This window comes from Zosterops lateralis (assembly GCF_965231275.1).
Source record: "Zosterops lateralis genome assembly, chromosome: Z".
NCBI lineage: Eukaryota > Metazoa > Chordata > Aves > Passeriformes > Zosteropidae > Zosterops > Zosterops lateralis.
In genome coordinates this window covers 20,826,964-20,854,672 of record NC_139800.1, presented here as the reverse complement: position 1 = coordinate 20,854,672, position 27,709 = coordinate 20,826,964, and the positions used below count along the sequence as shown (strand labels likewise).

Here is a 27,709-nt window from a genome sequence, read left to right as displayed (position 1 = left end):
TGTTCCCAGGAAAGAGCTGCCTGCTGGGGACAGCTGCAATATGCTTTGTTCCCATGACATTGTATAATTAGTAAATACTGAAAAGCCCAGGGATATCTTAATCAGCATCAAAAAGGGGAAATAAAGCAGCATGGTCCCACAATTCTGCAATGAGTTAAGGCAGTCCTTCAGAGCTCCTGTATCAAAAGGTAGAGACAAAGCAGCAGGAATAACCACCAGGGCCAGAGGTTATTCAAAACAGAGAGGCTCCTTCAAAGAGAAGAAGTCATGTCTAGAGGACAAAAGTAGTATCAGACAGATAAGACATAAATTCTTGATAAGGCAAACAAAAAAATGAGCAAAGAACAGCCTGTAGAAGCAGCTAGCAGACCTTTTTGCAAACACTTCAAGAAGTCCAGATCTGCCACAACATCTGTAGGGTCGACAGGAGAGTGTGTCATCACAGCAGTGACATCCCTGGGGTGACAGGATCACTGCAAAACGTGGCTCCAGTGCCAGAGCCCTGCAAGGTTTGTGGTGAAATGGAACACGCTCCTGGCAGCATGCCTAGACCCTGGCATTGCAGGAGGATGCAGCTCCTTGCTTACACCTGTTGATATCCAGCCTGTCCATCCTCCCAGCTCAGCCAGACCCACTGGGTGCAGCTGTCTGTGTGGCTTTTGATTTGCCTGGTGTGACCAGAAAAGGTTGGGCCCTCTGGAGGAAGCAGAACTGGCTTGTAACATCCCTCCACCTCCCTGCCAAAGTCCAGGTGACACTCAAGGCTGAACTTTTGTCACGTGGACAAGGGGAAGTGTGAAGAATTAGAAAGCTTCCTGACAACTGCTTGGGCCACACTGTTGGCTTTTGAGGTTTCATGTGGGGCCATGAAGGGTTTTCAGAGATGCCAGATACTGGTAACGTATGAGCTGAGAGCCATTGTTCTGCTGAGATGGTGCAGAGTGGGACCAGGGATGTGATTTTTTTTCGACTTTTTAAATTTATGGAATTCTGCTACTCATTTTGCAAAGATCCTCCAAACTGAAGAATCTATTCCTACTGACACTGTTTGCTTTTGCAGCTCTTTAACTTTTTTCTTGAAAGGCCCAGACACACAAAGGGGCAGGAGAGGTGACCTCTGAGTTGCTGCTGTTGCTGGAGGCAAAGCAACAGTTGCTTCCCTCCACTCCCCAAACCTCCCAAGTACCTTAGATAGAGCACACCTATCTCTCAAGTACCTCCCAGGCTGCAGCCTCCTGCCATGCCAAGGTCCTGTCTATGCACTTGCAGGCCCAGGACACCTTTTCCAGGGCAAATATGTTTGAGTACAGTGAACTCTCTATGGGTTTGCTTCATATTTGAGCAAAGGCAGGTTCAAGGAGGTGGAGACTCAGCCCTGCCAGCTCTATTGCAGGAAGAGGTGAAACATAGACAAGGGAAACTGATTTTCTGAGCCTAGGAGGGAATGTGTCTGGGCAGTCTCCTGCTCTGTCCCAGAGAGGTAAAAGACTGCAGGAGTGTCTGCTCTCACACAGCTCTTACATTGGCAGAAAAAGAAGAAAACAGGATTTTTGCCATGATTTGTTCAGGGCTAGTTTTTAGGGGTGGCTGGGGGGAATACATTTGGAGAGGGCCATCCTGCACTGGCCTGCTCAATGCTGCTGCTGTTGCAGGGTGTACATATCAGCAGAAAGCCGAGCCTGACCCCAGGTGGGTGAGCACCAATCCTTGCTGAGGAGCACAACAGAGGAGAGCCATCACAGGGGACTGCAGCCTGGCTGTGAAGCCTCAGAGAAGACTTGAGGGCTTGTTTTTCTCCTAGTTGTGCATTTCAGTTGGGATGCAGATCAGGCATACACATCAAGGTGGCTGGGGAAACACAAATTCATCAGCTCCTTCCCTGGAGCTCCTCTGATGGTGGCCAGTGCCATCAGCCTCCCACTGCACAGACAGCCTCACCAGCAGTCCCTTTCCTGCCCTACTGCCTGTGCTGGCCTCCCACCCCTTCATGGCATTCCTGCTTCCACCAAGATTTGACCACACCATGTGCCACAGCAGTTGAGCTAGAGGCCTCCAGGGCTCTTGTCTCCTTCTGGCCAAGCATCTGCTCTCAGCCCAGTCCTGGGCACTGAGCCACTCCTGCCAAAACTTTGGCTTTCCCACCCATGGCACATATTGCCATTAAGATCATCTGTGCCCTTCAGAAGTCCATTTTATCACAATCCTTATCAAGGCACTAAGAAGGTGAAGATTGTCCTGATGTCCACTGCTTTACTTTCTGGGTGAGTATGGAAGCTACATCTTCCTGCTAAAGTCCAGCCATGACCCAGAACATCTCACAAGCCCTTCTGAGATGTGTGCTGGGAGAGGAGGCAACTCAGCTGTGATAAATAGCTGGTCCTGATAGAAGACCTAAAAACTGTGGTTTAAAACAAGAAATTAGTGACAGCGGGATTGCAAAAGGGTCATGGAGCTGAAAGAGAAAGAATGCAGTGCTGACACTGGCGGAGTTTCCCTCTCCTATGAGGAAGCCTCTTGCACCATATGTGATTTCTCTGTGTGCCTATTTCCTTTCCGTGCTTGCACCACTCACAATCAGACGGGTGCGCAGTGCGGCAGCTGGCGTAGCTGAGACCTCAATCCTGCCCTGGGAACAGAGGCAAACATGGCCCTGCAATGGATGTTTCTCCTGCTCCTCACACTTCTGCTGGTAGCACAAAATCGTGTTAGGCCCAATTCCAACAACCTTGGAGAACAACAGGAAAAAGGTAAGCAGTGCTCCCTCCTCTGTTCCCAAGAGAAGGTTTTACTGTGCTCCTTTTGCAGAGCTGCTGTGCAACTTTATGGCATGCAGGATACAGCGGCTGTATCAGAGAGGTCTGACATCCACACTGGGGCCCAAGTCCACCAGCTGGGTTGTGGTTAGGCAGAGTTTTGAGTTCTGAGTTCAGAGTTGGGAGATGGAGAGCAGCAAAGTTTGGGGCACTGCAGAAGCCTCTACATAGTCTGTAGTGTTCCTCCATGGAGCTGGAAATACAAGGTGTTCATCTGTCCTTGCAAAATGTTAGGGTACCCTGTCCTCACCACAGAGGAGATGAGTGCTAGTGCTCAACAAAGACCTTAGGAGCCATGAGCTGAGCCCCTGGGTGTCCAGGAGAGCCTGGGGACAGGAGTTATAATATTCCAGGATTGCTCTTTAATGGACTTCCTTGGTGCTGGAAGGATCAGGGCACTCCCAAGGTTCTGCTGGGCTCCTCCTACACTGGCTGCACACTTTGATGCCAGCAGAGTCAGTGGGAATTTGCAGACCCACACTCTTATCTGCCCTCCCAGAAGGCTGCACTGTCTGGCAATTGAGCTGTGAGTCCAGGAACTGTGATCTTGCATTGTTCTGTATCTGTCTAAATTGGAGTATTTATCTAAACTAATTTTCTTGGAGCTAGGTGATGAAAATCTTTAAACTAGCATCTAATTGTGACATCCCGGTCCACTATGGTGTTGTATTTGGGTGGATGCAGGCTAGAGAAAACAGCTGATCTAGTGCCTGTGACAGAGTACAGGGAATGGGATCAGAAACTTTAATTGCTGATGTGACGTGACATCAAGGTCGGTACTATGTGAGAGGTGTAATGTTTCCAGGAAAAATGTGTCTGTGTGGTTGCAGAGAGTGTAAGCACAGCACACTGTCATGCAAAAAAACAAGGGCTAAAACCACAACAGAAGATATTCTGGCCAAAGTGTCTTCCCATTTCCCAGATCCCTGCTGAGGATGTTCTCCCAGGCCAGCATGTGCAACCATGTCCAAGCGTTGTGTGGCTTTCCTGTTTGTGTCCAAGGTGCACACTAAGACCAGGTGTCATGTACAGTGGGATGCAACAGGCACCTGTAGGCCTGCAGACTCTTGTCACACTCTGCAGATCTCAGTCACCCAGCCATCCCCAGAGGACTCTGGGGCTGCCTGTGACAGAGATGATATTGCTGAGTTTGCAACTTGGTGCTTGTGAAAAGAGGAACCAAGACAAAAACACGTGGTGGCCGCACCCAGCAGTGTGAGCAGCAGTGTGAGCAGCCCTGGCTGCATCCTCAGCATGTGGGCTCATCCCATCCTGGCACCTCTGCTGAGTCCAACCTGATGGATCAGGGTCCTTCTCTTGCAGAGGGACAGGGCAAAGATGATGGCCCGAGTGAGGCAGGAGTGTCTCTCTCATCCCTGCTAGGGTAGAATGGGCTGACAGGGCAGTGGGGCAGGGTAAAGCCGTTGGACTGAGAGAGGGAACAACAGGGTGGGATACCTGAGCATATCCCATGCCTCTGGCAGGTACAGGGTACAACCTGTTGTGCACAGTGCCACAGAGAGCAGTGCAGGGAACAGCAGTGCAGCCACAGGCACAGGATGTGGTTCACATGTGTGGTTGGCCCCGCTGCTCTGCTCAGCCCATCACAGGGACACCGTGTACTCAGCAGGGTGCATTGTGTCCTTGTCCTATTGTCACCTTTTTGTCTAGCTGTGCTGCTCTCACAGGGTGTTTTTCTGGCCTGAAACGCCATACCTGTACAAAACTCTCCTCCCTTTACAGTCCCAGTGCACCAGGAAGGCAGGTGGAGAAGCTTCTGGAGAATGTTTTCTGTGCAAAGGGAGAGTCTGGGATCCAAGCTGGCCCTGACCCCTTTTACATCAGCCTTGCTTGACACTGTGTAGTGCTCTAATGGCAAGAAGTTCTAACAAGGAGCACAGTTGTGACAATCAGGGGATGGGAGGGTGGTAGCTAAAACTAAGCCACAGCCAATCTGAAAGGGTTTGTGCGAGCTGAATTCCAAACAGTTCCTAGAGTAGGTCCTATGGGAACATGAGTGCTAAGAGGTACTGCAGTGGAGTGCCTCAGGCTTGACACCCTAGGGATAGTGAACTGTGTGCTCCATCATGCTTCCACTTCCTATAACCAAAGCACAGATTCAGGAAACACGAATTTTGCCTCCTGTTCTTAGACACATGTCAGATGTCCCTTAGCATCTTGTGGACCAGTACAAGTTAAAGTGCCACCATTTCCCAGCTCTTCTCACAATGCCTTGTTCAGTGACTTGTTTTGCCACCCCCTTTCCCTGCCACAACTCCCAAGCAGAGCTTCCCCAAGGTCTCCGTGCTCCATCACTCTCAAAGACTTGCTCAGCAGCTTTGGTTGCTAGTAAGGAGTTCAGAGATGCTCTAAGACCCATGTTTGTTTTCTCAGTGCCTTGCAATACAACTCTCCACTGGTGGAAAGAGTGGAGGTTTTCTCAGCTCCTTTCAGCAAGCACATGGCTTCCAGCACAGCAAGACTGCAGTGCACTTTGCTGTCACCTCTCTCAGCTGCTGAGTTGCCCTGCCAAAACAGTTGAACTTCACCTACTGCTTCTTAGATTTCACCTTGTCCTTTATTCTTTGTGTGTGAGATAATATAGTGTAAGAAAGGACACCTTTTGCTGTTTAGCAAAGGGCTGAACCCAAGAGCCTGACCTGAATTATCAGCATAGCATAGCTGTTTCTCCTGACCCTCCCCTTCTGACCCATGCTGGGGCTTTGTTTAGCCTGCCAGGTTCATAACTCCTTGCAGCAGGGACAGCAGTCCAGATATTTCTGAAAAAGCCTTTCTATATTAATGGGCAATAAACAATATCAGGGAGGAGGGTATTCATTTAATAGCATCAACTAGGAAAAAAACCCCAGAACATAAATGTCTGCCTTTACGAGGCAAATAGACCAACTTTTTGTTACCACTCCTGTCTTAGGCATGCAGTATTTCCCATTTCACAGTGAGCACACATTGCATGTTACAAAAGGTGCTTATTTGGTCGCATCTACACCATATTTTCATTGCTGAAATTTCACTTGACTCAGCCTCGTTCCTTTAGCTGGGGTGGAGAGCCTGTGGGTGGCTCTCTGCATAGCACTGGGTAAAAAACAGTGTGCAGGGTAAAAAATAGTGTGCAGGGTAAAAAAACAGTGTGCAGGGTAAAAACAGTGTCTGAGAACTGTTCCATTACTCTCCCAACTTGCTGTTAATCCCTACAAGGTTGGAAGCTGAATGTTTCTTTCCCCTTTCTGTCTGAGCATTCTCCTTTCCCCATCAGTGTGACAGCCCCTCAAATACATCCAACTGCTTTACACAAGTGGGGAATTCCATCTTTCCAGTGGAGGTCCTTTGATAGCTTCCCATGGACACCTCCAAAGCACACAAAAAGCCACCCTGGGTTAGAGCACAGACTTCTTTGCTTCAAGGTGTCCTTTTCCCATGGCAATTTTTATGAAATTACTTGGAAAGGAGTGTAAGGAGAGTGAGGAGAGACGTGTCCCTCCCAGACTGTGCATCTTGACTGCACCCAGCAGCCATGGATTAGTTTCTCCCACTGAGCCTCAAGTGCTAATCACATGCCTGACACACTTGGACTTATTGGAGAGGTGAGGCCATGTTGGATTGTAATCAGCAATGTTCTTGAGATGAAAACAGGCATGGACTGAAAGTGTCTTCTCTTCCCCATTCTGCAGAGAAGCAGAGCTTTCTAGGCTTTACCCTTGAAAAATCATCAGAAATGCCACCAGGAGGGACTCTGAGCAGCTGTAGATGCATGGATGCAGATGGTGTCACTGCTGTGACAAGGGGTTCACCTCCTCTGCAGCTGCAGGAATGTGGGCAGGAGGCAAGTCCTGGAGGGGCTGTGATGTTTGGGAACTGCTGGCAGGGTGCTCTGTGTGCAGGAATAAACAGGCCTTGGCAGTCCCTCAGGCTGCCCTGCTCATGGATGCTGCCCCTCTGCAAGGCAAGCAAGCTTCTTTTGTTATACTCATCCCTCTGTCAGACTGTTAACTGTTAACTCCTAGGATAATTTCTGATGCTGATGCATTCTCCTGTAGTGGCAATCTCCAGTCACTGGATTCTTTGAGTATGGGAATGAGCTGTGGACTCTGCCTTCCTTTTCTGATCTCTCCCACCCAGCCCTTGGGCTCTGCTCAGCGTGGTCCTTGTCCAGCTTGGATCCAGGTGCTGTATCAGCCCCTGTGTGGCCCTCAGCACAACAGGGGCACATCTGGCAGGCCAAAAGGCACAAGGGAGCCTGTGAGGAATCTAAAAAGTGGGGCCAAATGATCACCTCCATTCCCAAATTCAGAGAGATGCTTTAAGACCCATGTTTGTGTTCTCAGTGGCTTGCAGTGCAACTCTCCAATGCAACTGGAAAAATGGTGGTTTTCTCTCTGGAAACAGTGGTTGCTTTTCTTAGCTCCTCTCAGCAAGCACAAGCCATCAAACACAGCTCAGAGAGCTTGGTAAGGAAAAGATGAGTCGTAGAGGACTGGAATCCCCCTGGTGCTTGCAAAGGGCCCCGTGGCAGAGAAGAAGCAAAGAGGGAGCAAGAGAGTTTGCCTGCAGGACTGCTGTCCTGTGTAGTCTTTGTGCCTGAAGGGCAGATGTGGCCACTGACACATTGCTGGCACACGTGTGGTGTTTGTAGAAGCACATTTCACATTTCAAGGGTGTCTACCCCTGTCTGAGGCTGTGCTGGAATTCACCCAGCAGCATTCCAGCTCAGCAGAAACTGACAGGAACACTGAGGAAACCTTGGATCAAGTCTGCATACCTGCGGAGGCCTTTTCACCTGAAAACAAAGACAACAGAGAAGAGGCTGATGTTCCTGGCAAAGGATTAAGTCTGATAAGTACCCAGGTCTAAGAGAAATTATTCACTGGAGTCCTGGTGAAGATGGACAGCCTAGTCAGAAATGTGTGGCTCTAATGCCAGCTCAGTTCATGCAATCCCTTCACACCCACTTCCATCCCAGCAGTGTTACACAACATCTATTTTCTTGTGCCCATAACCAAGGAAAAGTAGCCTGAGTGGCAGGGGGCAAAAGCAGGGACTAGCAGAATGAAGACCATCCTGCTGTAGGAAAAGACCAGGTTTGAGACCATCCGAGTCTCAAACTAGTCCCTGAAGGTGCACTAATCCATGGGACCCAATGAGAGGCACGTGTGGGTCCTGAGGGTGGAGACACTATCCATCATAGCTGAGAAGTTGTAGCAGGCAACTTTCAGTAAAGCTCCCACTGACTAAAAGGAGAAGCACAACCCCCTTTTTAAAAAGGGGAAATGAGGGAGACCCAGGGCTGGTCAGTCTCCCTTTGGTGCCAGACAAGATCATGGAGCAGTTCCTGCTGGAAAATATTCTAAGGCACGTGGAAATGATTTGCAATGGCTTCACAAAGAGCAAATCATAGCTGAGTAATTTGTTGGCCTTCTATGGTGGAGTGACAGTGTTTGTGGATAAGGGAGAAGTGGCTGGCATCATCCACCTGGACTTGTGGAAGGCATTTAACACTGTCCTGCGTGACATCCTTGTCCCCAAACTGTGAAGGTGTGGATTTGATGGATGGACCACTCAGTCGGGGAGGAGCTAGCTGGATGGTCACACTCAAAGTGTTACAGTCAGTCTTTTGATGTTCACTGGCACAGCATGCCCAGAGAAGCTGTGGATCACCCATCCGTGAAAGTGTTCAAGACTGTGGATGGCTCTGGATAACCTGGTGTAGTAGAAGGTGTCTCTGTGCATGACAGAAGGGCTGGAACCAAGTGATCTTTCTTGGGAACCTTCCAGCCCAAGCTGTTCTATGCTTTTAAGAAAGACTGAATATTAAGTGCCTACAAAGACTAATTGGCATAATGCTAAATATACCTAATTTCAGTTGTGCAGAAGCAACACCTTCTAGTAAAAGGAAAAACTACAAACTTTAAAAAAAGCCTAGCTCTCATTTGTGCTACAGAAAGTCTGCACTGTATTCCACCTCTAAAGCAGAAGCAATGAGATGTGGCTTTTCAAACACAGAGTTACCCTTGGCCTCTGCAAGGAAGCCTGGTAAGTCTAGAGAGGTTCATTCACAGTTGTTTCAGCAGTAAAAGCTTTCCTCTATGAAAATAATCAGAGAGAGCTGGAAGCAAGGCAGAGCTCTGTTGTGCAGCTGTAATCACTTCTTGCCAGCAGAGCATCCATGTTTGCAGAAAGACACTGTCCCAGATACTTCTTGAAATCTGCACCTGTGTCAGCAGAGTGCCTGCAAGGGATAATTTCTCTTTTCCTCCTGGTTTCCTCCCCAGCAGTTTGCCATGTGTGGCACTGCCAGGGGGTTTTGTGTGCTGTGGGAGCTCTCACAGTTACCAGGAAGTGTGGAGCAACTATAGAAGGAAAAATAATGAGGCCCCCTTGCCTCACTCTTGAAGTCAAGAGTGGGGCAATGTGGGAGAGGCCAGCCATGCTTGTGATTCCCCTCAGCTCCTAAGGCTGCCTCCACTGGAGACTTTCCATTCCTTCAGACTGCTTCTTGCTTCAGGCCAGGTCCCACATGACTCTTTTCAAGCAACTATTGTTCTATGCTGATTCTAGGATCAAAGAATACCCATCAATGAATAATCTTCATACAGACACAATTCAAGGCCCCAAAATGCAAATTAAAACATGGGAAATGCTTTCAATAATAGCTCCCACCTGCCTGAAATACTTGTTTCTCAATTTGCTAGTCTGGGGGTATTTTTTCCCCACTTATTTGTCAGCAGCTTCATTTTGTCTGGGGTAGTATAGCTGTTGTGGTCCACTACTGCATGAGGTATACTCCTGGTTTCCTGAGGAGTCCTGATGCCACTTGGGTGTTGAAGGAAGCAGTGCAAACCCTCTGCTCCTGCCTGACTGCACCCTGGCAATTTTGGACAAAGTTTAAGTAGCTACAGCTAAATTTGTATGATAGAAGAACACTCACAGAGAGTTACAATCCTTATGTGAACAGTGGGATCTGATCAGAGGGTAGGGCCCAAATTAGGACCATGCAGAGAGCTAGCAGCACTGCTGTCTTGAATTTAATGAAAACGAGTATGAAGATTTACTTTAATCAATTGTCCAATCTACATGTTACAAGACACAACCAAGTGTGCAGCTGGTGAAATACCTATCTGCAGTCCCTGTAAAGCCCCTTCTGGCAACTCAGATGAAGGGATGTCACTCATCTTGGGTGAGGATGGGAGGGGTACGGGACAGGAGGTAGCAGCTCCTAGGAGCCAGCAGATATTTTGCGAGAGGGACAGAAAAGAGGAAATAACAAGTCTAACATCCAGACCAAAAGCAAAGTGGCAACTTGCGTGGGATTTAGCTGAAAACAAGTCTGCGTGTGGGTGTGAGCAGCTTGTGTCCAGCAGAATGACAGGAATGCCAATGAGTGGTGCCAGCAGAGAGCATGGTGCACTCCCACAGCCCCTGTATTTGTGGGAGAGAGCAGCATTGCCCAGGCTGTTGGATCCCCCTGGCTGGGGTGTCTCTGCAGCAGCGGGCGGGCAGGAGGGCCTATGGGTAACCCTCCTGCACTGCCCCTGAGGGTGTGAGGGGGATAAAGCATCTGGGGAATGGGGCTCATCCTGGGAGGTGCCATCTCTGCCACCCCTCTGAAGAGAGGAGGACTGGCAGCCCTCTGGATGGAATACCATCATCCTCAAGGATGCTGCTGGAGCTCAATGACCCTCAGGCTCTGCCTCTTGGCCTTTGCACATAGGAAAATGTAAAGCTCCCTTGGACCCCAAACTGCGGTTTAAGCCAAAGAAGGACGTGTATGCTTTGAATGAAGTGGTGGAGCTCAGCTGTGTTGGGGAGTTTGTGCCATCCATCTCACAGATTCAGTGCATTTCCAGAGGGACCCAGATACTGTGGAATGAGACTGCCACCTGCAAAGGTAAGCACAGCCCTGCACCACCCTGACCCAGGGTCCTGAGCTGGTGGCAGACCCTCTGTGGCCTGGTAACACACATGACAGAGCAGGACTGGGAGACCTGGACCCTTTGGCTTTCCCCTATGTCCTGGCAGTGACAATGCTCTTTTCATCTCAGCACCTTGCTGTAGGAACCTGCTGGGGTCCATACTCCTGGGAGGGGTTCAAAGGCAGGAACAAGGGTCTCTGCATAAAGGGGAGGGAGGGCTACTGTAAGCCCTGTGGCCTCAAACAATGACTGGGTGTATGGGCAAGGTGGTGGGAGAGGATGGAACTCTGTGTGAAGTCTGGGGAGGAACTCAGTCCCTGCCCAGCCTTATCCAAAAGGAGTCTGGGTTGGGAAGCCTGCAAGACTGTAGTAGGCATGGATAGGATTGCTCTTGGGATGGTCTGCTGCTACCAATAACTCAGTTCTAGGCTACAAGAGAGAGATCAGGGATTGAATGTGGTAAACAAAGGAGATGGGCCCTGTCAAAATCAGAGCAAGAGATATCCCAGCAGACCTCTTCCCATCCTGCTTACATGTGCTCCTTTTCCTCTCCTCTGTGCAGAGGCATGCCACCAGCCCCAGTGGGACTCACAGCTCCAGTTTAATCCAAACCAGACATTTTACTGGGTCAGTGAAGAGGTGACACTGAGATGCTTTATGAATGATACTCCTCCCCTTGCTACAATCAGATGTGCAAACAGGACTTCTCCAAAGTCCTGGAAGAATGCTTGGGAGATGTTGGACATTTCAGGAACATGGCACAGGTTGGCAGAAAACCTGACCTGCACCATGGGTAAGTTGGGAACCAGTAGGTCTCCTCTGCTACATGCACTTCATGCTGTGGAAGGGACTTGGGCATCCTGCCTTATCTCTGAGACACCCCGGGCAGAGCTCAGAGTCAGGTCGAGTTGGGAGCAGTCTCCAAGATGGAGAGGGGTCAAAGCTTTCAATGGGGGACAGGTTTTCTCTGCTCCAGCATGTCCTCCCAATCTATTCCTGAGTTCTATGTCATAGGGAAGTTGGAGGGGGACAGATCCTTCCCCTCTGTTCACCTCTCTCCCAGTGTCCTGTATCACCTCCTTGGCCAGGCACAAGCTCTTTTTCTGCTCTTGGGTTTCCTCAGGGTATTGAATGCTGACATTAACCACAGGTCATCATGGAAAAGCCTTGGTCCTTCTCCTGCCTGAGCATTCCCTCACTGAGAAGGACTCTCACACTTTCTCCCTGACAGCAAAATGCTCAAAACCTCAGTGGGATGCAAGACTTCAGTTTTCAGAGAACGAAATTGAATACCCACAGAATAGAGAACTGACACTGACCTGTCCCAAAGGTCTTGGGCTCTCCTTCCCCATGGTCAAATGTACAAAGGAATTTCAGGGAGTGAGTTCTGGAAAACCAGTCTATGTGGATGCCTGGTGGGGCAGGAACAGCCGAGGTGCCTGGACGCGCATTGAGAGGGATGTCCTGTGTACAGGTAAGTGAGGCTGCGGCAGCTCTCCCGTGTCCCCCCTCTACCTTCACCCTCCTTGGGGCTGTGTTGCCTATGCAAACTGCTGAAGAGGACAACCCAGCCAGGAGACAACAGACCAGGTAGAACCAGCTGGGCAAGCTGAAATCTCCTGCAGTGGTTCCTGAGCAAGCCAAGTCGGGGCTCCCAGCTTGGGAGGGAGGTGCCCATGGAGGTTCCATTATCTTTGCTGTGCCTCCAGGTGCCACTCTGGAATGCACAGGCCTGCTTGTTCCCCTGCTGTCCCATGAATAAGAGACCTGGGGGACATCTCCTGCACCTGCAGAACCTGGAGCAGAGGGGAATGAAGGGAGCCTTGATGGTGCAGGGCTGGCTCAGCCCTTGGCACTGGAACAGGAGACTGTATGGAAAGGGCCTGGGGAAGAAGCAATGCCATCCATCAGAGGATGGGGATGCAGAGCTGTCCCAGGCAGAGACAGAGCTGTGCTCAATGGGGGCATGGCAGTACATGGCAGTGCTCAGGAGAGATGGGCAGGGAGAGATAAGATGGGAACATCCCTGCTTTGGGCTGTAGGAGGTGGACAGGAGTGTCCACAGACAGAAGTGGGTGGATAGGGGCAGGTTCATGGATGAGTAATCCTTCACACTTTACAAACACATGGAAAACCCCTCCCAACAAGGCTTGCCCTCAGGTCACATCCCAGGAGATGGATGTGTCACCTTCCCTCCCTTCAGAGGCTGGAGAGGTTGCTGGGGATTTCTCTCCCACTACTCACCCACTTCATCATCTCATCACCTCCCAGCCCATCTAACACCCTCTTTCACCTCTGATGGAAGGGTGCCAAAGGCCCTCATGGGACTCCAGACTCCAACTGGCACCAGACCAGGAGAACTACAAGAAGAATGAGAAAGTGAATCTGAGCTGCCCTAAAGGTTTCCAGCCATCCTTCACCCACGTCAAATGTTCAAGTAAATACCAGAACAATAATAATGGGACACGTGTGTACAAAGAATTTTGGAACAGAAGAAACTCTAGCAATGACTGGCTCCCCATTCAGTCCAGTGTGGAGTGTGTCGGTAAGGGAAGGATCAGGAGCAGGGTAATCCTTTGTGGGGGAGATCCTGAGAACTTTTCTGGGGGTGGGAAAATGGGAAGGTCTGGGTTTTTCTTGGCCCAGCACTGTGAGAGTGGGGCCTGTGGAAGCATCTCCCGCTTCCAGGCCAGAAGGAAATATCTCCTCTTGTGCTTTCCCATGTCACCAAAGGATGACTGCAGCCACACACTCAGAGGGTTTGAGGGAGGCAGAATATCTTTGCTGTGAGCTGTGAGCTGTGATGTAGCCCAGCTGGGGACACACTCTCCTGGATTCCCTCTGTTCTCCCCAAAATGTCCTGATGTTTGACTGAACAGGTGCAGTTCTGCCACTAGAGAAATTTGCCCAATGGTTCACATCCAGTTTCCTAGTTTCCTAGTTTGGCACCATGGCCCCAAACTCCTCCTACTGTGCTTTAAGAGAGCTGCAGTGACCACTTTCAGTCTCACTTTCCCTCTCACTGGGCTGCATGATAAGCAAGGTTGTTTGACTGCAGCATCCTTGCCTGGCTGGGACTGGAAGGGAATACAGTGACCTTCTGGCAATCTTTCCTTCGCAGAAGTCCTCCGGGTTGACCCTGACACCTTTGAGATTTCCAGCACCAGCATCAAACTGCACTGGACCTGCAGGTTCCCTGATGCCTGCCGGGGCATGAGGGCCATGTGCCGGCTGGCAGCACCTCCCTCCCCTCCCTGTGGGCCTCAGGAGCTGAATGGAGAGCAGATGTTACATGGCCAGGAGGGAACATTCACCTGCTCCCCTTTGCAGCCCTTCACTGAGTACAGCGTCACCATCGACTTTCCCCCCAACACAACCCTTTTCTCACGGTTGTTCACGACAGAGGAAGCAGGTATGTGCACAGAAATATCAGAGACAAGAAACAGTCCAGAGCTGTGTCACAGGTCAGCTCAGACTGATCATTTGCTCCCTGCAGGGATGTGCCTGGGATCAGGGCTGCTTGGGTCCTGTGGAGCTCTGGGGAAGGGGCTGGGGGAGTCCTGGGCAGGCCACATCCTGTTCTCATTGTCCCTCTCCACACCACACTGTTGTGCTCCCCACTGCTGCAGCACAGGCGGCCTTTGCAGGGGACAAACCCTTTTTGCAGCCTGTCCCATGGCCAGGAGCTGCCTGCACCCTCCCCTGGCCTCAGCCCCTGCTCACGGCCCTGCGTGTGACCCCACTGTCTTTGCTTCCAGTGCCGGACAAACCGGAGGAGCTGTGGCTGGATCCAGACAGGGGCTCTCTCAGGTGGAACTCGCTGCCCTCTTGCAACGGGGAGATCATTGGATACCAGGTACCAAGGGACCAGGGCAGACCCTCACCTGCCAGCCTTGCAGGCACATGGGGAAGTGTGGGAAACGGGCAGCTACGATAACTTGAAGGAGGAAAACTGAAGCTCAGGGCTCCTCTTGTGGAGGATATCACCACAGCGCTTGTGGTATTGCAAGACCTGTCCTCAGGCTCAGTTACATGTCTCTATCTACAGCCCTTCAAACGAAGAGCCTCCCTCTACCCTTCACAGAGGCTCAGCCCTTTGCTCACAGAGGCTGCTGCTCACTCATCCTGAGCGCTGGCTCCAAATTCCTCCTCTCCTCTTCTCTGCTTTGAAGTCCCCGCACGGGGCTGAGGCTCCTGCCCGTTCCTCTGCCGAGCCTTTCCCAGCCGGGGCAGGCACAGGGAAGGGCGGGCGGGCAGGGACGCTGCCAGGTGCGGGCACCTTCCGGGCGGGCAGCCGGGAGCTGCTGCCTTCCAGCTGCGTCTCCCGTCCGCAGCTGAACATCACGGCCAGGAACGCAGGGGACAGCAGCGTGCTGGAGACGGAGCGGCTGCGGCTCAACGGCTCCGTCACTGAGCACCGGCTGCCGGAGCACAGGCCCGGCAGCAGCTACGCCGTGACGATCCGGGGCCTGACGGCTGCCGGAGCCGGGGCCGCGCTGATGAGGGAGTTTCCCACCGGCAGCTCGGGTAAAGCTTTGCTGTGTCGCTGTCCCAGGAGCCTGGGCACAGACGAGCTGGGCCCGGCAGCCGGCGTTGCCCCAGGCCGCCCCTGCTCCTCGCACAGCCCTGCCCGTCGATGCTCATTCCCCGGCCGTTCCCCTCCAGACACCCCGCGCCCCGAGGCCATCGGCTGCCGCGGCGCCCGCGACATCTCCCCATCCCGAGGGACGGCCGTGCTTCCCCTGCGCCCCATCGCCCGTCCCTCTGAGGCGGCCCGGTGAGCGCAGCCCCCGCAGCCCCGGAGCCCCGGGCTGGCTGTCCCCACGCCAGCGCCGGCCCGCGCTCGCCTCCCTCCCGCTGCCCCCGTTCCCGCCTCCCTCTGACTTTCGGCCCTGCAGGGAGCACCGGCTGATCGTGGCCACCACGCACGACGCCTCGGTGATCGAGGGCATCTGCTCGGGGCAGCCGCAGCTCTCCAACGCCAGCACGTACCTGGCCGCCGTGCTCAACCTCACCGCCCCTACCGACTTCGTGCTGGGCGACGGCAGCCGCGGGCAGGGCTGGCACAACGCTGCCCTGCGCCCGGGCTGCGACTACACGGCCCTGCTGCTCCTCGCCCGCCTCTCGCCGCAGGTACCCATCCCCTGCTCTCTGGGGATGCTGCCGGCCGGGGCTGGGCCCCTCGCTGGGTCCGGGCTGCCTGGGAGGGCAGGCTCCTCTCCCGTGCCTCGGCGGGATGGTGTCCCTGCGCTCCCGGGCTCGCTCGGGGGCCCTGGCTGGGCGCTTTTGCCTCCAGGTGGGGTAGTGCTGCACGAGTGGGCTCAGCTCTCCCTCCTGTCTCCTCCAACAGGCAGAGAAGTTCACCTGTGTCTGCTACAGCTTCTCTGTTGGTAAGTGTCTCCTTGCTGGTGGTGCCCAGGCCTCCCTCCTCCATGTTCCCTTTTCCCAGCCTGGCAGCTTTCCTGGAAATGGCTTAGGGGAGATGTAGTGGGGTACTGGCCCTGCTATCTATGGTAGATGGGCTTTGGACATCCTCAGGACAGCTGGGTAGGTGTGGGCCCAGTGGCCTCTGGACCTTCCACATCATCCCTGCCATCACCACATATTTAGTTGTATTCCCAGTAGTCCCCTGGTGTAATGTGCAGCTCCTAAATGCAGTTACCTCACCAGACTCTGGCAGTGCCTGAGGCCTTCAGGGACACAGGTTCCACAATGGAGGGTGTCACACCAAGCAAGCACCTGCTTCTTTTGGCCAAACTTAGCTTTTCTCTAATGCAAAGCCTGGCATGGAAGACAAAGGAAGTTGCTTTTCTTTCCATGTCCCTGTGGGATGTTCCAATTCTTGGTTCAGGCTGTGCAGGAGCCTGAGCCTGGGCTGTGCTGCTTGCAGGGCAGGAGCCATCATCTCTACTGGACAGGAAGCCGATGGTTATGGCACTAGCACTGACTGTTGCATTCCTGGCATTGGGGATTTTGCTGCTTTTTGTAGTCTTCAGGTCAGTATGTGCCTTACCTCTCCTGCCCTCTGTGAGGCATTCAACAGCTTGCAGTGGCTGGGAGTGTTCAGGTGGAGCCTGAGATGAGACAGGGTGGTTAGATGGGCAATAGCTTCTTCTCTGTCTCTCTGTTCTGCTGGTCTGTGCACATTACTTGCTATTTTGCAGGCTAAGGCACAACAATTCAAAAGCCTCAGAGAGCAACAGCACTATACCCCTGAGAAGATGTCAAAAAGGTGACGTATGAGCAAGGGCCCCATGTGCCTTGTCTGGACAGGCTGTCTGTTAAAAGCACAGGCAGGATGATTGCAGGTTCCACAAGTTCCTTGCAGGAACAAGGTGATCAGAGCTGCTGGCACAGGGAAAGGAATTCTTCCCAGGAGAAGGGACCTGTGTGGGGAGGGGCAATCTAAGGTTTTGAGAAGTCCTGTCTTCTGCAATGTCATCTCAGTCCCAGCTGCAGAGTTCCAGGGCTGGCCAGTTTAGCACCAGCTGGATGCTGAAGTCCTGTCCTTGTGGTCTCTACAGATGTATGTAAGCCAAACACACAGATCCCAGTGGAGGAACTGCTGGAGGCTCTGAAGATGTTTAAGAGGGAAGAAATAGAGGCAGAGCAGACAGATGATGAATCAGTTGACAGGCATGGTGCTGGGCTCCTTAGAGAATATCAGGTCTGGTTTAGCTTTACTTTTCTGCCTGGCTGCACAGTCCACCCCTCTGCCTTTCCCTGGATGTGTGATGGAGTTGGCTTTGGCCAGCACCAGAATACATCCCAGTGCTGAGTGGGCTTATTTTCTTCCTCTGCAGCAATTGTCCTCCACTTTGTTGCACCCCTGCAATGCTGGGAAGGAGCTATGTAATCAAAACAAGAACCGCTACAAGAGCATCATCCCATGTAAGCAGAGCTCTCCAGGGAGTGGCTCAGGCTCTTGGAGCTGGCTGGGGTAGCACAGGATATTGGCCTGGTGTAGGTACCCTTCCAGCACTTCAGAAATACTGAACTACTCACCTCATCCTCCATGGCCACTGAAACTCAGGGATTTCTGGCCCCACTCTTTTATATCCTGTTGGAGCATCCTTGTTCTGCTCTTCAAATCCTCCTGCAAACTTAATCAAACATCACATTCTTGTTCCTGATGCTAGTCATTGCTGAACACTGCCATGTCCCATCCAGAGGAAGGTATCTGGAGGAAAGTGGAAGGAGTGACCCAATTTCTTTCAAACTTTAAGCTCCTCTGGGCCCCACATGATGTGTAATTTGGCCATTTCATAATCTTCCCTACAACACTTCCTGCTGTGCCATATCACCCTTTGTCTCATCATCTGTTCTTTAACCCTGAACATGTCCTGAGGCCCGGGGTGCTGCTGAGGAGACAAAAGACAATCACAGACTTTGATAAATTACACCTTCCCCCTGATCAGTCTCTTTGTCGCTGCCCTAAAGCATCAATCCCTCTCCCTTCTCTTTCAGATGATCACTGCCGTGTAGTGCTGCAACCCTCTGACGCTGGGAATGGCTACATTAATGCCAGCTATGTGGATGTAGGTAGTGAGAAATTGTTACTCTGGGAAGGGTAGGAAAGGTGCCTGGCCGTGCAGGGTGAGGACAGTCCTGCTCACATGGAGGGCCCTGAGGTCTGGCACTTTTTGTCCTTAAGCTGTTAGGTCTTGGGATATCGCTTCCCCTGAATCCTCTCTGAACTGCCTGGAGTACTCTGGGTTTGTGTGCAGTTCTGATCTCTAACAAAAAGGGACCCATGTGAGGGGACAGAGACTGAGATGCAGCCCTTGGGTACCCACTGTCTGTGCTGGCCAGGAGAGGTGTTGTGGGACACTTTGGTGCCAGGGGGATGGATCCTTTATTTCATTCGCTGTTAAACATTTAACTCATGTGATCAGAGCTCTTTGAATCTCTCCCCTGCAGACCTACCGAAGTCCACGCTTCTTCATTGCAGCTCAAGGTAGGTGCTCCCAAACCTTATACTCAGGAGATGCCAGTCACTGCCCTGAGCAATCTGGGAAATGGGGAACTGGGATGGCAGCCTACAGATAGATAGAGAGCTGTGAATGGCTCACTCCAAGTCCCCTGTATCTCCAGGGACTCTGTCCTGAACAGTTGTTACAGCTGCTGTAGGGCATGGAAGGTCTCAGTGGTAGCTTGGCAGCAGCTGGTGTCTGCACTGCCCAGTATGAGGACGTGGTCCTTCCACTCACAATCCTAGTTTGTTCCCTTTGGCAGCTGGCATGACAGAGACAATCCTGCAAATGCCTGGCATGTGTGCACCCAGTATACTCGAACACAGTCTCCTCCCAATAGTGCAAAGCCTGCATGAGTTTGTCTGCTCTGTGGAGACCTCTGAGGAGGTCATGACTCCCTGCAGAGCTGCAGAAATGCTCTTTGGAAAATAGGGCCCCAAATGTGGGAGCATCTCAGAGTCGTCTCAAGGGTCTGCATCCAGGAGCCCCTAAAGCAGCAGTGAATCCCTCACATGTTATGGGCTCATCTTCTCTCCCTTCTCCTTGTCCTAATTTCTAACATGGTCATGAATCTGATGTGGCCAGCACCCCTGTCAGGTTCTGATATCCTGTGGTTGTACCTCTGTGTCTGGACAGAGGAAGGCCTGGGAATGTTCAAATTGTGCCTGGGAACACACCCCCATGGCTTGGACATTTGCATAGGGCTCTCCTCTTCCTTCCCAAGGCCCTTTGGCTGGGACAGTGGTGGATTTCTGGCACATGGTCTGGCAGGAGAAGACCTCAGTCATTGTGATGCTGACAGGCTTGATGGAGCAGAACAAGGTAGAGAAAACCTCTCAGCCCATGCTCAGCTTTGGCATTGCCAGAGCCCAGGCTTCCACACCTGCTGTGCTCCCAGCACACTTGTCAGTGGGAGCAGGGAGCAGCTCTGCACCCCTGCAGAGCTCACCTTGTGAGTTTGACTGTGCCCAGAGGTGTCACTGCTGTTGACAGATCAAGTGTGAGCAGTATTGGCCAGAGCAGGAGCAGGTCTATGGTGACTTCACTGTGACACTCAACAACACCTGGACCACCACAGGCCTTGTCAAACGCATCTTCTGCCTGCAGAAGGTAAGCCTGGCATGGAGCTGAGGTGGGAATGCAGGATGTGTTTGGGTTCCAGCAGCTGGTGGGAGCTGTCAGACCAGCTGGACCAGCTGGACCCTGGAGACATGGAGACCTGTCTGATCTCCAGCAAAAGAAGGTCTAGTGTTAGCACGTTGCTATAAATGAAATCTGTGCCAGGGCACCAGTCCCAGGTTTCTGTGTGAGGAAAAGGCAGTAAGTCAATGCCAGTGGTCACCTCAAATGAGTCTGGACTGGTGTTGCACATAGGAATATTGTAGATTTTTGAGGGCTTGGGTGAGGTGATTATAAAGGGTATAAAAGCTGATAAAGCGTGTAAAATGGAATCTCTGCACATCCAGGATGATGGGACAGCTGCCTGCCTGTCACCTGAATGAATCTGCAGAAGGTCCACACTGAAGCTCCTTGGTCACTTGTAGTCCTAAACCTGGACAGGTAGTTTGTGGTTTAAGAAAACCTACATAAGGTCATTTCCCAAGACATGTGGTCCTGCAGAAGTTACACCTCTGTAACTCAGATAAAGGGCAGAAACTGAAGGAGCTGCAAGGAGGGAAAATGCACACAATATAAAGAAACTACAGTTATGCATATTCCTGTCCTTTTTTGTCTTGCCCAGAGCAGTATGTATCTGAAACATAAAGCTCCAAGAACACCTGATGGTAAGATGTAGCCAAGTGAATGTGATGTTTAGGGAAGATCACAATGGACTGGTAACCAGCGGCTTCATTCACATTAGTGTACTAACAGCCTTAGGGTATATCTTTTCTGGGCAAGCCAGGGCTTTTTGATGACTTTGGAAATCCCTAAGCTGTGATTTTTATCATTTTCCTCTAGGGCACAAGCTGCTTTTCCTGCTTTGCATTCACTGTTCACAGCATGATGAAGCAGAGAACAAAATTAATTGTGTGGCTGTGTGATGGATGAATCTGCCCTTTACTGTTGGAGGAGCTCTAGTGGAGCATGGTGTGGGTGCTGGGGGGAGCACTCTGTGCTGGTACCCCTCTGAAGTAGTTTTCTCCACTGCTCTCTCCTTGTTGGCATGCAGTCACTTCACACAAGTTTCCTGGTCACTTCCAGCTCCCCGTTGCCAGCCATCTCTCCCTTTTTTCAGGCAGGCTGTGCTCTCCCAAGAGCAGTGGAGCAGTTTCACTACCTGCTGTGGCCAGACCATGGGGTGCCCAGAAACCCATCTCAGCTCCTGTGCTTGGTGGAGGTGGTGAACAAGAGGGTGTTGGAAGCACCTGCTGGACCCGTGTTGGTGCACTGCAGGTACCAGGCTGGGGGTGTTTGGGTGCTGGGGCACAGCCAGCAGGGGCAGCCCTGATTCACTGTTTTCTGTGTCCTCAGTGCAGGGATCGGGCGCACAGGTACCTTCATCGCCCTGGACTTCCTCTTGAAGATGGGGAAGGCTGAGGGGAAAGTAGATGTGTTTCGCTGTGTGCAGCAGCTGCGGGAGCAGCGGGTCAGCATGGTGCAGACCAAGGTGAGGAGAGGTATTTGCTCCCTCCACACTTCTGGCTGCAGATCTAATTCCCACCTGTGGGAGTCGACACAGACAGGTGGCAAGAGCAACCACAAAACCATGGCTGAAATGCCACGAGTAAATTTATTTCATTACCTCACTAGCTGGAGGATCCCAAAGCTAGCTGGAGGATCCCAGGAGGTAACACGTAAGTGGGAACACCAGCACCATCAGGCTCAGTCCATCCTGGGGGACAGTGGGGCTGCTCTTTTCACCCATTTAACAAAGGCCTGTGCACATGTAGTTTACCAGCTGGGCTGTGATCTCCTCTGTGTTTTTATGATATCTGGTCTTTAATCTCTCCCAAAACAGGGATCTCAGCCATGTACATGACAATGGTCTCCAGGTCTCTGTAAACACCTACATTCTCTCCACACAGATTCTACTCCCCAAAGCAGACAGAGGATAAACAGCACTAGGCTGTTTATACACAATATATAGGATTTCTCACACTGTCATTTTCCAGACCATGGTATTCCCAACTGTAAGGTCACTTAAGAGAATCCACCATGCTCCTTCTGAACAAAAAGCCATTATTCTGCTTTTAACCCCTTCCTATCAACACCACCCTTCCCAGGGATGTGGCATGCAAAGCCACATTAGCCATGCTGTTTGTGATCTAGCCACAGGGACTAGGGCTACCAGGTGATAAAGAGTGAAGGATCTTTTTTCAATGCTGTGTCCAAATCTAGCTGGAAACTGCACTTCCCTGAGACTCTCTAAAGCATCAGCATTTGTATGAATCGATCATCCTGATACAGAAGGGCTGTCTTGTAGACAAGTAAAATGAACGAGAGTCCACCTGTCCATCAGGCTTTCAGGATGTCTGCCCTCTTGGCATCTCCTGGGCAGCAGTGTCCTGGCCTAGGGGCTGTGTCCCTGTGATCTGCTTAGTGCTGGGTTCCTTTGGAGAAAACTAGCTGAGGCTGGACCAACCAGCTGCTTGTACAAGGTCTAACTAGTCCATAGGTTTTTCAGGCTGCGTACCCCAGAGCAGGGGTCTGGTCTGAGAGGGAGCACTAAACCTCAGGAAGATGTTTTTATCTGGGTTGCTGGAGTTGCTGGCTGTGTCCCAAAGCAGGGCTGTCTGCAGGGATAAGTGTCTGGCCTCAGGGATCCACAGCAGCAAGGTGAAGGATGAACACGGCTCACTTCTGGCACAGTTTGATGACAGGTAGTGATCTGGGGTTCCAAGGTTCCTCCTGGACTGGCTCCAGACCATGCAGCTGACCCGTGTCCCCATGCAGGAGCAGTACAGCTTCCTGTATGAGGCACTTCTCGAAGGCTTGCTCTGCAGCAACACCGGGGTCCCAGTGGAGAGCATCGCCACCCTTGTCCACTCCCTTCGAGAAGATGAGACTTCGGGCCACAGCCGTGTCCTAGAGGAGGAGTTCAAGGTACCACCAAGGGATGGTGCACTGGTGCTGTGAGGGCTCATCTGTGATGCCAAGCCCCTGCCTACTCCCCTTCCCAGCAGTGGGATGGAAATGGGGGATCATTTCTCTGGAGTGGCTCAAGAAGGTGAGGTGCTGACAGGCAGGACTGACTTGGGTGAATCATCTCTACAGGCCCTGCAGAGATATTCTGAGTTGTTCCAGCTCCTGCCATGCAGGGAAGCAGAGAAACCCAGAAACCAACCCAAGAACCGCAAGCCAGGGATCCTGCCAGGTAACTCTGGCAGGGCTGGGCAGTCTCCTGTTCTAAATTCCAGTGGCTGATAGCAGCAGGGGGAATGATGCTTTTCTGCTCCTTCCCTCCCCAGTGCATGACACTGACAGGTTCTGCTCAAGGGTCCAGTCATTGTTTTCTGGTTAGTAGATAATAAATACAGATTAGGCTGATTCCTCCTGAGCCTTTGAGAGGTACATGAGGTATGCCTGGAAAAATATGTCCCTGGTCCAGACTTTCCCAGTGGAGAAGCTCAGATGAGGCACATCAGGGAGCAATGAGGAGGGTGGATCTGCTGTGCTCCCAACCACGGGGTTTTGGACATCCCACATCAGGGTGCCCTGAGTTGTCACAGCCATGGGTGTAGTGGTGCCTGTCCATTCAATCCTCTCCACCCCATGCTGCAAGGAGCTATGTTGACTGTACTTGTTGCAGGATAAGTCTCCTGCCTCTCTGTAGGGAGAGAATGACCCATCATTTCCCTCTCTCTGCTCCTTGCCTCTGCAGCGGATTCCTGCCGGCCCATCCTGATGTCCTCGGTGAACGCAGACGGCTCGCCAGCTTACATCAACGCCGTGTTTGCCAGCGTAAGGCTCCGGCCGCCGCGGGAGTGGGGGCTGCTCGGGGCGGCAGGGATCCTCCTGCGCACCCCTGCTCAAGGCCAGCGCAGAGCATCCCGCCCAGGGCTGAGGTGTCCCAGCCGTCGGGCTCCTGCACAGTGACTGCTGGCCCTGCTGCCAGGAGATGGCCCCCGCGATCGCGATCGGCGGAGCCCTGCCTGTGCAGGCGGCGTGTGCCGGCCACAGCCTGCTGCGAGCTGAGCCCGGGTGTGATGAGCTGAGGAGGCAGAGGGGCGCAAACCTGAGCTGCTCTGAGCAGGGCTGGGGTGGCCTGTCTTCTCCACCTCAGCAGAGTGACAGGGAGCCGTTCCCGCTGTGGGAAGGGCTCTCAGGGACTGTGGGTCTCTCCACCCACATATGCATCGTTTGTCATCTCTTTTGCAGACCTACACCGAGGAGGAGAGAATCATCATCACCCAGCTGCCTTTCCCCACCACGCTGGTGGATTTCTGGTCTCTGGTCTGGGATTACACTTGCACATCGGTAGTTGTGCTGAATCAACTGCAGGAGCTGGACAAGGTCAGCAGCCAAGCACAGGTCTCCCCTCTCCTGGTTCCCTGTGGGGTCGAGCAGTATGATTTCTGCCTTTGCCTCTGTGTGGAGCTTACCAGGAGAGCCCTGCTTGTACCAGGACCTACTGCAAGCTTGTGGGGCTCCACCCGGGAGAATCCTGAGGGCAGTCCCAGCACCACAGCGCCACAGCAGTGGGCTGTCCTTGGTCTCACTGCAAGGGAGCATCCCTCAGGTTTTGTTTACCCCTACCCAGGTGTCCTCTCTGATGGAGTGTTATTTTCTGGCTGCAGCTCTGGGTTGGTGCCCAGCAGGTGTCTGGCAGAGCCATGTGTACATGGCTTATGGGTGAGGGGCTGGTGTGAGCCCACCCATGTGAGGTGCTGATTTCTGCCATGCCTGCAGGTGGGGGCCATATCTAATGATGCACCTCTCCCCTTCCCCAGACATATGTACAGTTCTGGCCCACTGAGGGTGAAGATGACTATGGCCGGTTCCATGTCCAGCTGATCTCTGAGGAGCCTGGGGCTGGTTTTACAACCTGGACGCTTGTCCTCAGCAACAGGCAGCAGGTGGGCCCTTTGCTCAGAGATGGCAAACTCCTTTGAGAAGAACCTTTGCAAGAGCTGGGAGGACCAGCTGTCAGTAGGCGTTAATTTGAGTCACAACTAGAGATGTCACAGCTAGAGATGGCACAGGTAGAGAAGTCACAGCGAGAGATGGCAAAGGGATCTGGTGGGGTCCTGGCAGGACACTAGCCAGAGTGGAGTCTTTTGCCTTGGGAGAGAGGGTAATCCCAAGAAAGTGAAGCTGTAGGCAGGTGCCACTCAGAGGTGTTTTTGTGGGCCTTTCCAACTGGAGGACAGCAGCTGTGGATGGAGTTTGTGCATCTTGGTGGTTCATGGAAGGAGAAGTATTGCAGGCAGCTGGACATAGGACTGGTGTCAGTCTGAGCTGCACCTGGTGCTCAGCTCTTCTCTTATGCTTTGTCCATCTGCTGGTCTCACAGCACTTGGAAGAGAAGAGCAAAGTCTGGAGTGGCATGTCCCATTTTAGAGCTGCTCCCTTGATCCCATGTGCATGGCTGAGCCAGGACTGGGACATGGCAGCCAGGTCCCTTCCATTCCCTTCCCTCCGTGAAGCCAATAGGTCTCTGCTCTGCCCAGCCCACTGTCCTTCTTCCCCCCTAGCCCAAGAAATCTGCAGTGGAAATCCAGTTACATCAGCTGACAGACTGGCCCATGCAGCAGCGTCTTCCCCCACACCCTGACACCATCATCAGCTTGCTAGGAAAGGTGGAGACACACCATCGGCAGAACAAAGATGGACATATCCTTGTCACTTGCTGGTGAGTGATGTCTTCTGGAGGAGCAGCCGTGGCACAGAGCTGAACACAGCTCAGGCTCTGACAGTGAAATTGGTCACAGTTCCACCTCAGGTGGATGGATGGATATGAATTAAGCTATGTTAAAGGAGGAAGGCTTTCCTGTGGAGGCTGTTTGGGTGCGGGATCTGTGGCCAAGATCATCCTGAGAGTGTGGGGGTCTAGGGGGACACCTCTGAGGCTCTGCCCTACCATCTGATCTCAGAGCAAATGAGGTTCCCTTGCCCTCCTCCACAGGGATGGAGCCAGCCGGAGTGGGATCTTCTGTGCTGCTGGTTTCCTGTGTGAGCAGATCCAAAGCGAGGGGATGGTGGATGTATCCCAGGCTGTGAGGATGCTGAAGAGGCAGCGGAGACAGTTCATTAAAGATGTGGTAGGTGCTGATTTCAAACCCAGCTGGGATGGCAACACCAAAACTGTTGAAGTAAGTCAACCAAGACTCCATTTTATTCATGCAGGAAAAAGCCCATTCATTATTCACATAACTCATTTTATACAGTTTTCACAGACTTCATGTGCAACACCCATTGGTTGGTAGTTTTCTTACTACTTCATTGATTTGTGTGTGCATGGTAAGGTTCAGGTTGTTTATATTTTTCTTTTGTGAGTTCTCATGGATCTAATGTTTATGCAGGTGCACTTATTTTTCTCCCTGAGAATAGATTGTTGTGCTAACAAACTTTTCATACCCAAGATTGTTTTGTATGAGAACTTGAAAGTTATCTACACTTAGATAAAGTAGCAGGGCCTAATCCATATTTTATAAGACCTTTCTTTAATAACATCTTGTATGTGTCTGCAACACCAAACAAGAGCCATATCTTGGATTGCCCCAGTAGCTGCCCTAGTCCCTATGTCCTCAGATCATCCTGAGGCCAGATGCAGATGAGATCTTTGAAAATCCCATTTTCTGCTGCTGGGACATACCCACTCCCTCAGTGGCACATTTTGCAGTACTGAATGGGCACCAAAGCATCCTGCATGATGAGTGGCCCCTTTCTGGTCCACCTGGCTGCTCAACAATGTGTGCCACAGAGGTTGGCTCTCCTGCCAAAACCAACTGGCTCCAGTGCTGGTATAGTCCAGCCCTCCAGCTCCTGGAGCACATGCCTGGATTCCTCAGCAGGGGAAGGTGGACTCCAGCTGAGGGGAGGAGAGTGGACTGTACCTGTGTCTGGCATGCTCTGTGTCAGGAAGCTGTTGGAGACCAATGCTGACATGCCACTGCAGGTATTTTTTCACCAGAGTCTCATGTGTATCCTTTTATCCACAGGAACAGTATGGGCTCTGCTATGAACTAGCCCTCAGTTACTTGAATTCATTTGAAACCTATGGGAATTTCAAGTAGGGGCATGACCACAGCCTATCTCTGGATGGGACTTTGACTCCCTGGACAGCCCTTCATCAGAAACAGTGGAAGGCAAGAGGAAACAAAAGGGATGTGCATGACCCCAAGATGCTTCACTCCCCTGAAAAAACACTCCAAGGGTCCCCTGTGGCTGGAGAACACAGGCTGGACTGTCTCCAAATTTTGACCAGGTATTGAAATGGGAACCTGACCCTCTGCCCAGCATTTGTGCAGGAACTTATCTGGAATCACAGCCTGAGTATGCAGACCAGAGCAGAGGCACCAGGACTTCACCTATCCTTCCTTGCCAAGGATGAAGAGAACAGCTGTCCTGTCCAGGTTCCCTTGTCCCTTCAGGTAGCCCCAAGGAAAGTGAGGTAGCACCAACACCCATATTGTGCTTGATCAGGGAAGTCTCATACTGCTCTAAGATCCGTGGGCTCAGGAGCACAGGATATCTGTCCTACTCTGAGGGAACCATGAAGCCCAAAGTGAGCAATAGCAAAGAGTGGGACAACACATGGTCCTGCAGGGCTAAACTGGTCCTTCAAACCCCACATAATCTTTTCCTGGGGATGCATCTTCCTGGTGCTGCTCCAAGTGTAACTGCCCTACCAGCTCCTGTCTGGCTGCACCATGGCAATCCCAGGTTATAGTTGCTCAACATGAATATCCTGGATATAGTTCAAGCAGCACCACAGAGACAGGTTCACCCTTTGCTGCACAAAGGCAGGAGACTTCAGAACCAGGACTGACTGCATGGCTCTCTATCCTGTGTCTCACCAATAAAGGCCATGGTGGTGGTGACCCCTGATGCT

The 27,709-nt window shown here is 52.1% G+C and overlaps 1 protein-coding gene across 1 annotated transcript; it reads left to right on the top strand.

The window, feature by feature from the left end:
- The first annotated feature begins 2,578 nt into the window (after positions 1–2,578).
- On the top strand, positions 2,579–27,645 carry LOC310922531 (receptor-type tyrosine-protein phosphatase S-like). The gene is made up of 28 exons (XM_083883161.1): positions 2,579–2,747; positions 10,540–10,716; positions 11,304–11,534; positions 11,973–12,215; positions 13,047–13,286; positions 13,863–14,153; positions 14,500–14,597; positions 15,076–15,518; positions 15,640–15,874; positions 16,092–16,131; positions 16,632–16,737; positions 16,906–16,973; positions 17,266–17,408; positions 17,545–17,632; positions 18,209–18,279; positions 18,662–18,698; positions 19,439–19,536; positions 19,708–19,824; positions 20,951–21,108; positions 21,187–21,322; positions 22,609–22,758; positions 22,930–23,029; positions 23,537–23,616; positions 24,034–24,168; positions 24,606–24,731; positions 25,350–25,507; positions 25,781–25,916; positions 26,817–27,645. Exons 1-28 carry the CDS (start codon positions 2,645–2,647, stop codon positions 26,889–26,891), a joined length of 4,083 nt encoding a protein of 1,360 aa, XP_083739287.1. The 5' UTR covers positions 2,579–2,644; the 3' UTR covers positions 26,892–27,645.
- The last annotated feature ends 64 nt before the right edge of the window (positions 27,646–27,709 follow it).

What these genes read in the sequence shown, in the direction of transcription:
- LOC310922531 (XM_083883161.1), top strand. Translation starts at nt 2,645, where the DNA reads ATGGCCCTGCAATGGATGTTTCTCCTGCTCCTCACACTTCTGCTGGTA. An exon ending in GTCCAGTGTGGAGTGTGTCG is followed by an intron (nt 13,287 to 13,862) that starts GTAAGGGAAGGA and finishes TTTCCTTCGCAG; the next exon opens with AAGTCCTCCGGGTTGACCCT. An exon ending in TTAATGCCAGCTATGTGGAT is followed by an intron (nt 18,280 to 18,661) that starts GTAGGTAGTGAG and finishes TCTCCCCTGCAG; the next exon opens with ACCTACCGAAGTCCACGCTT.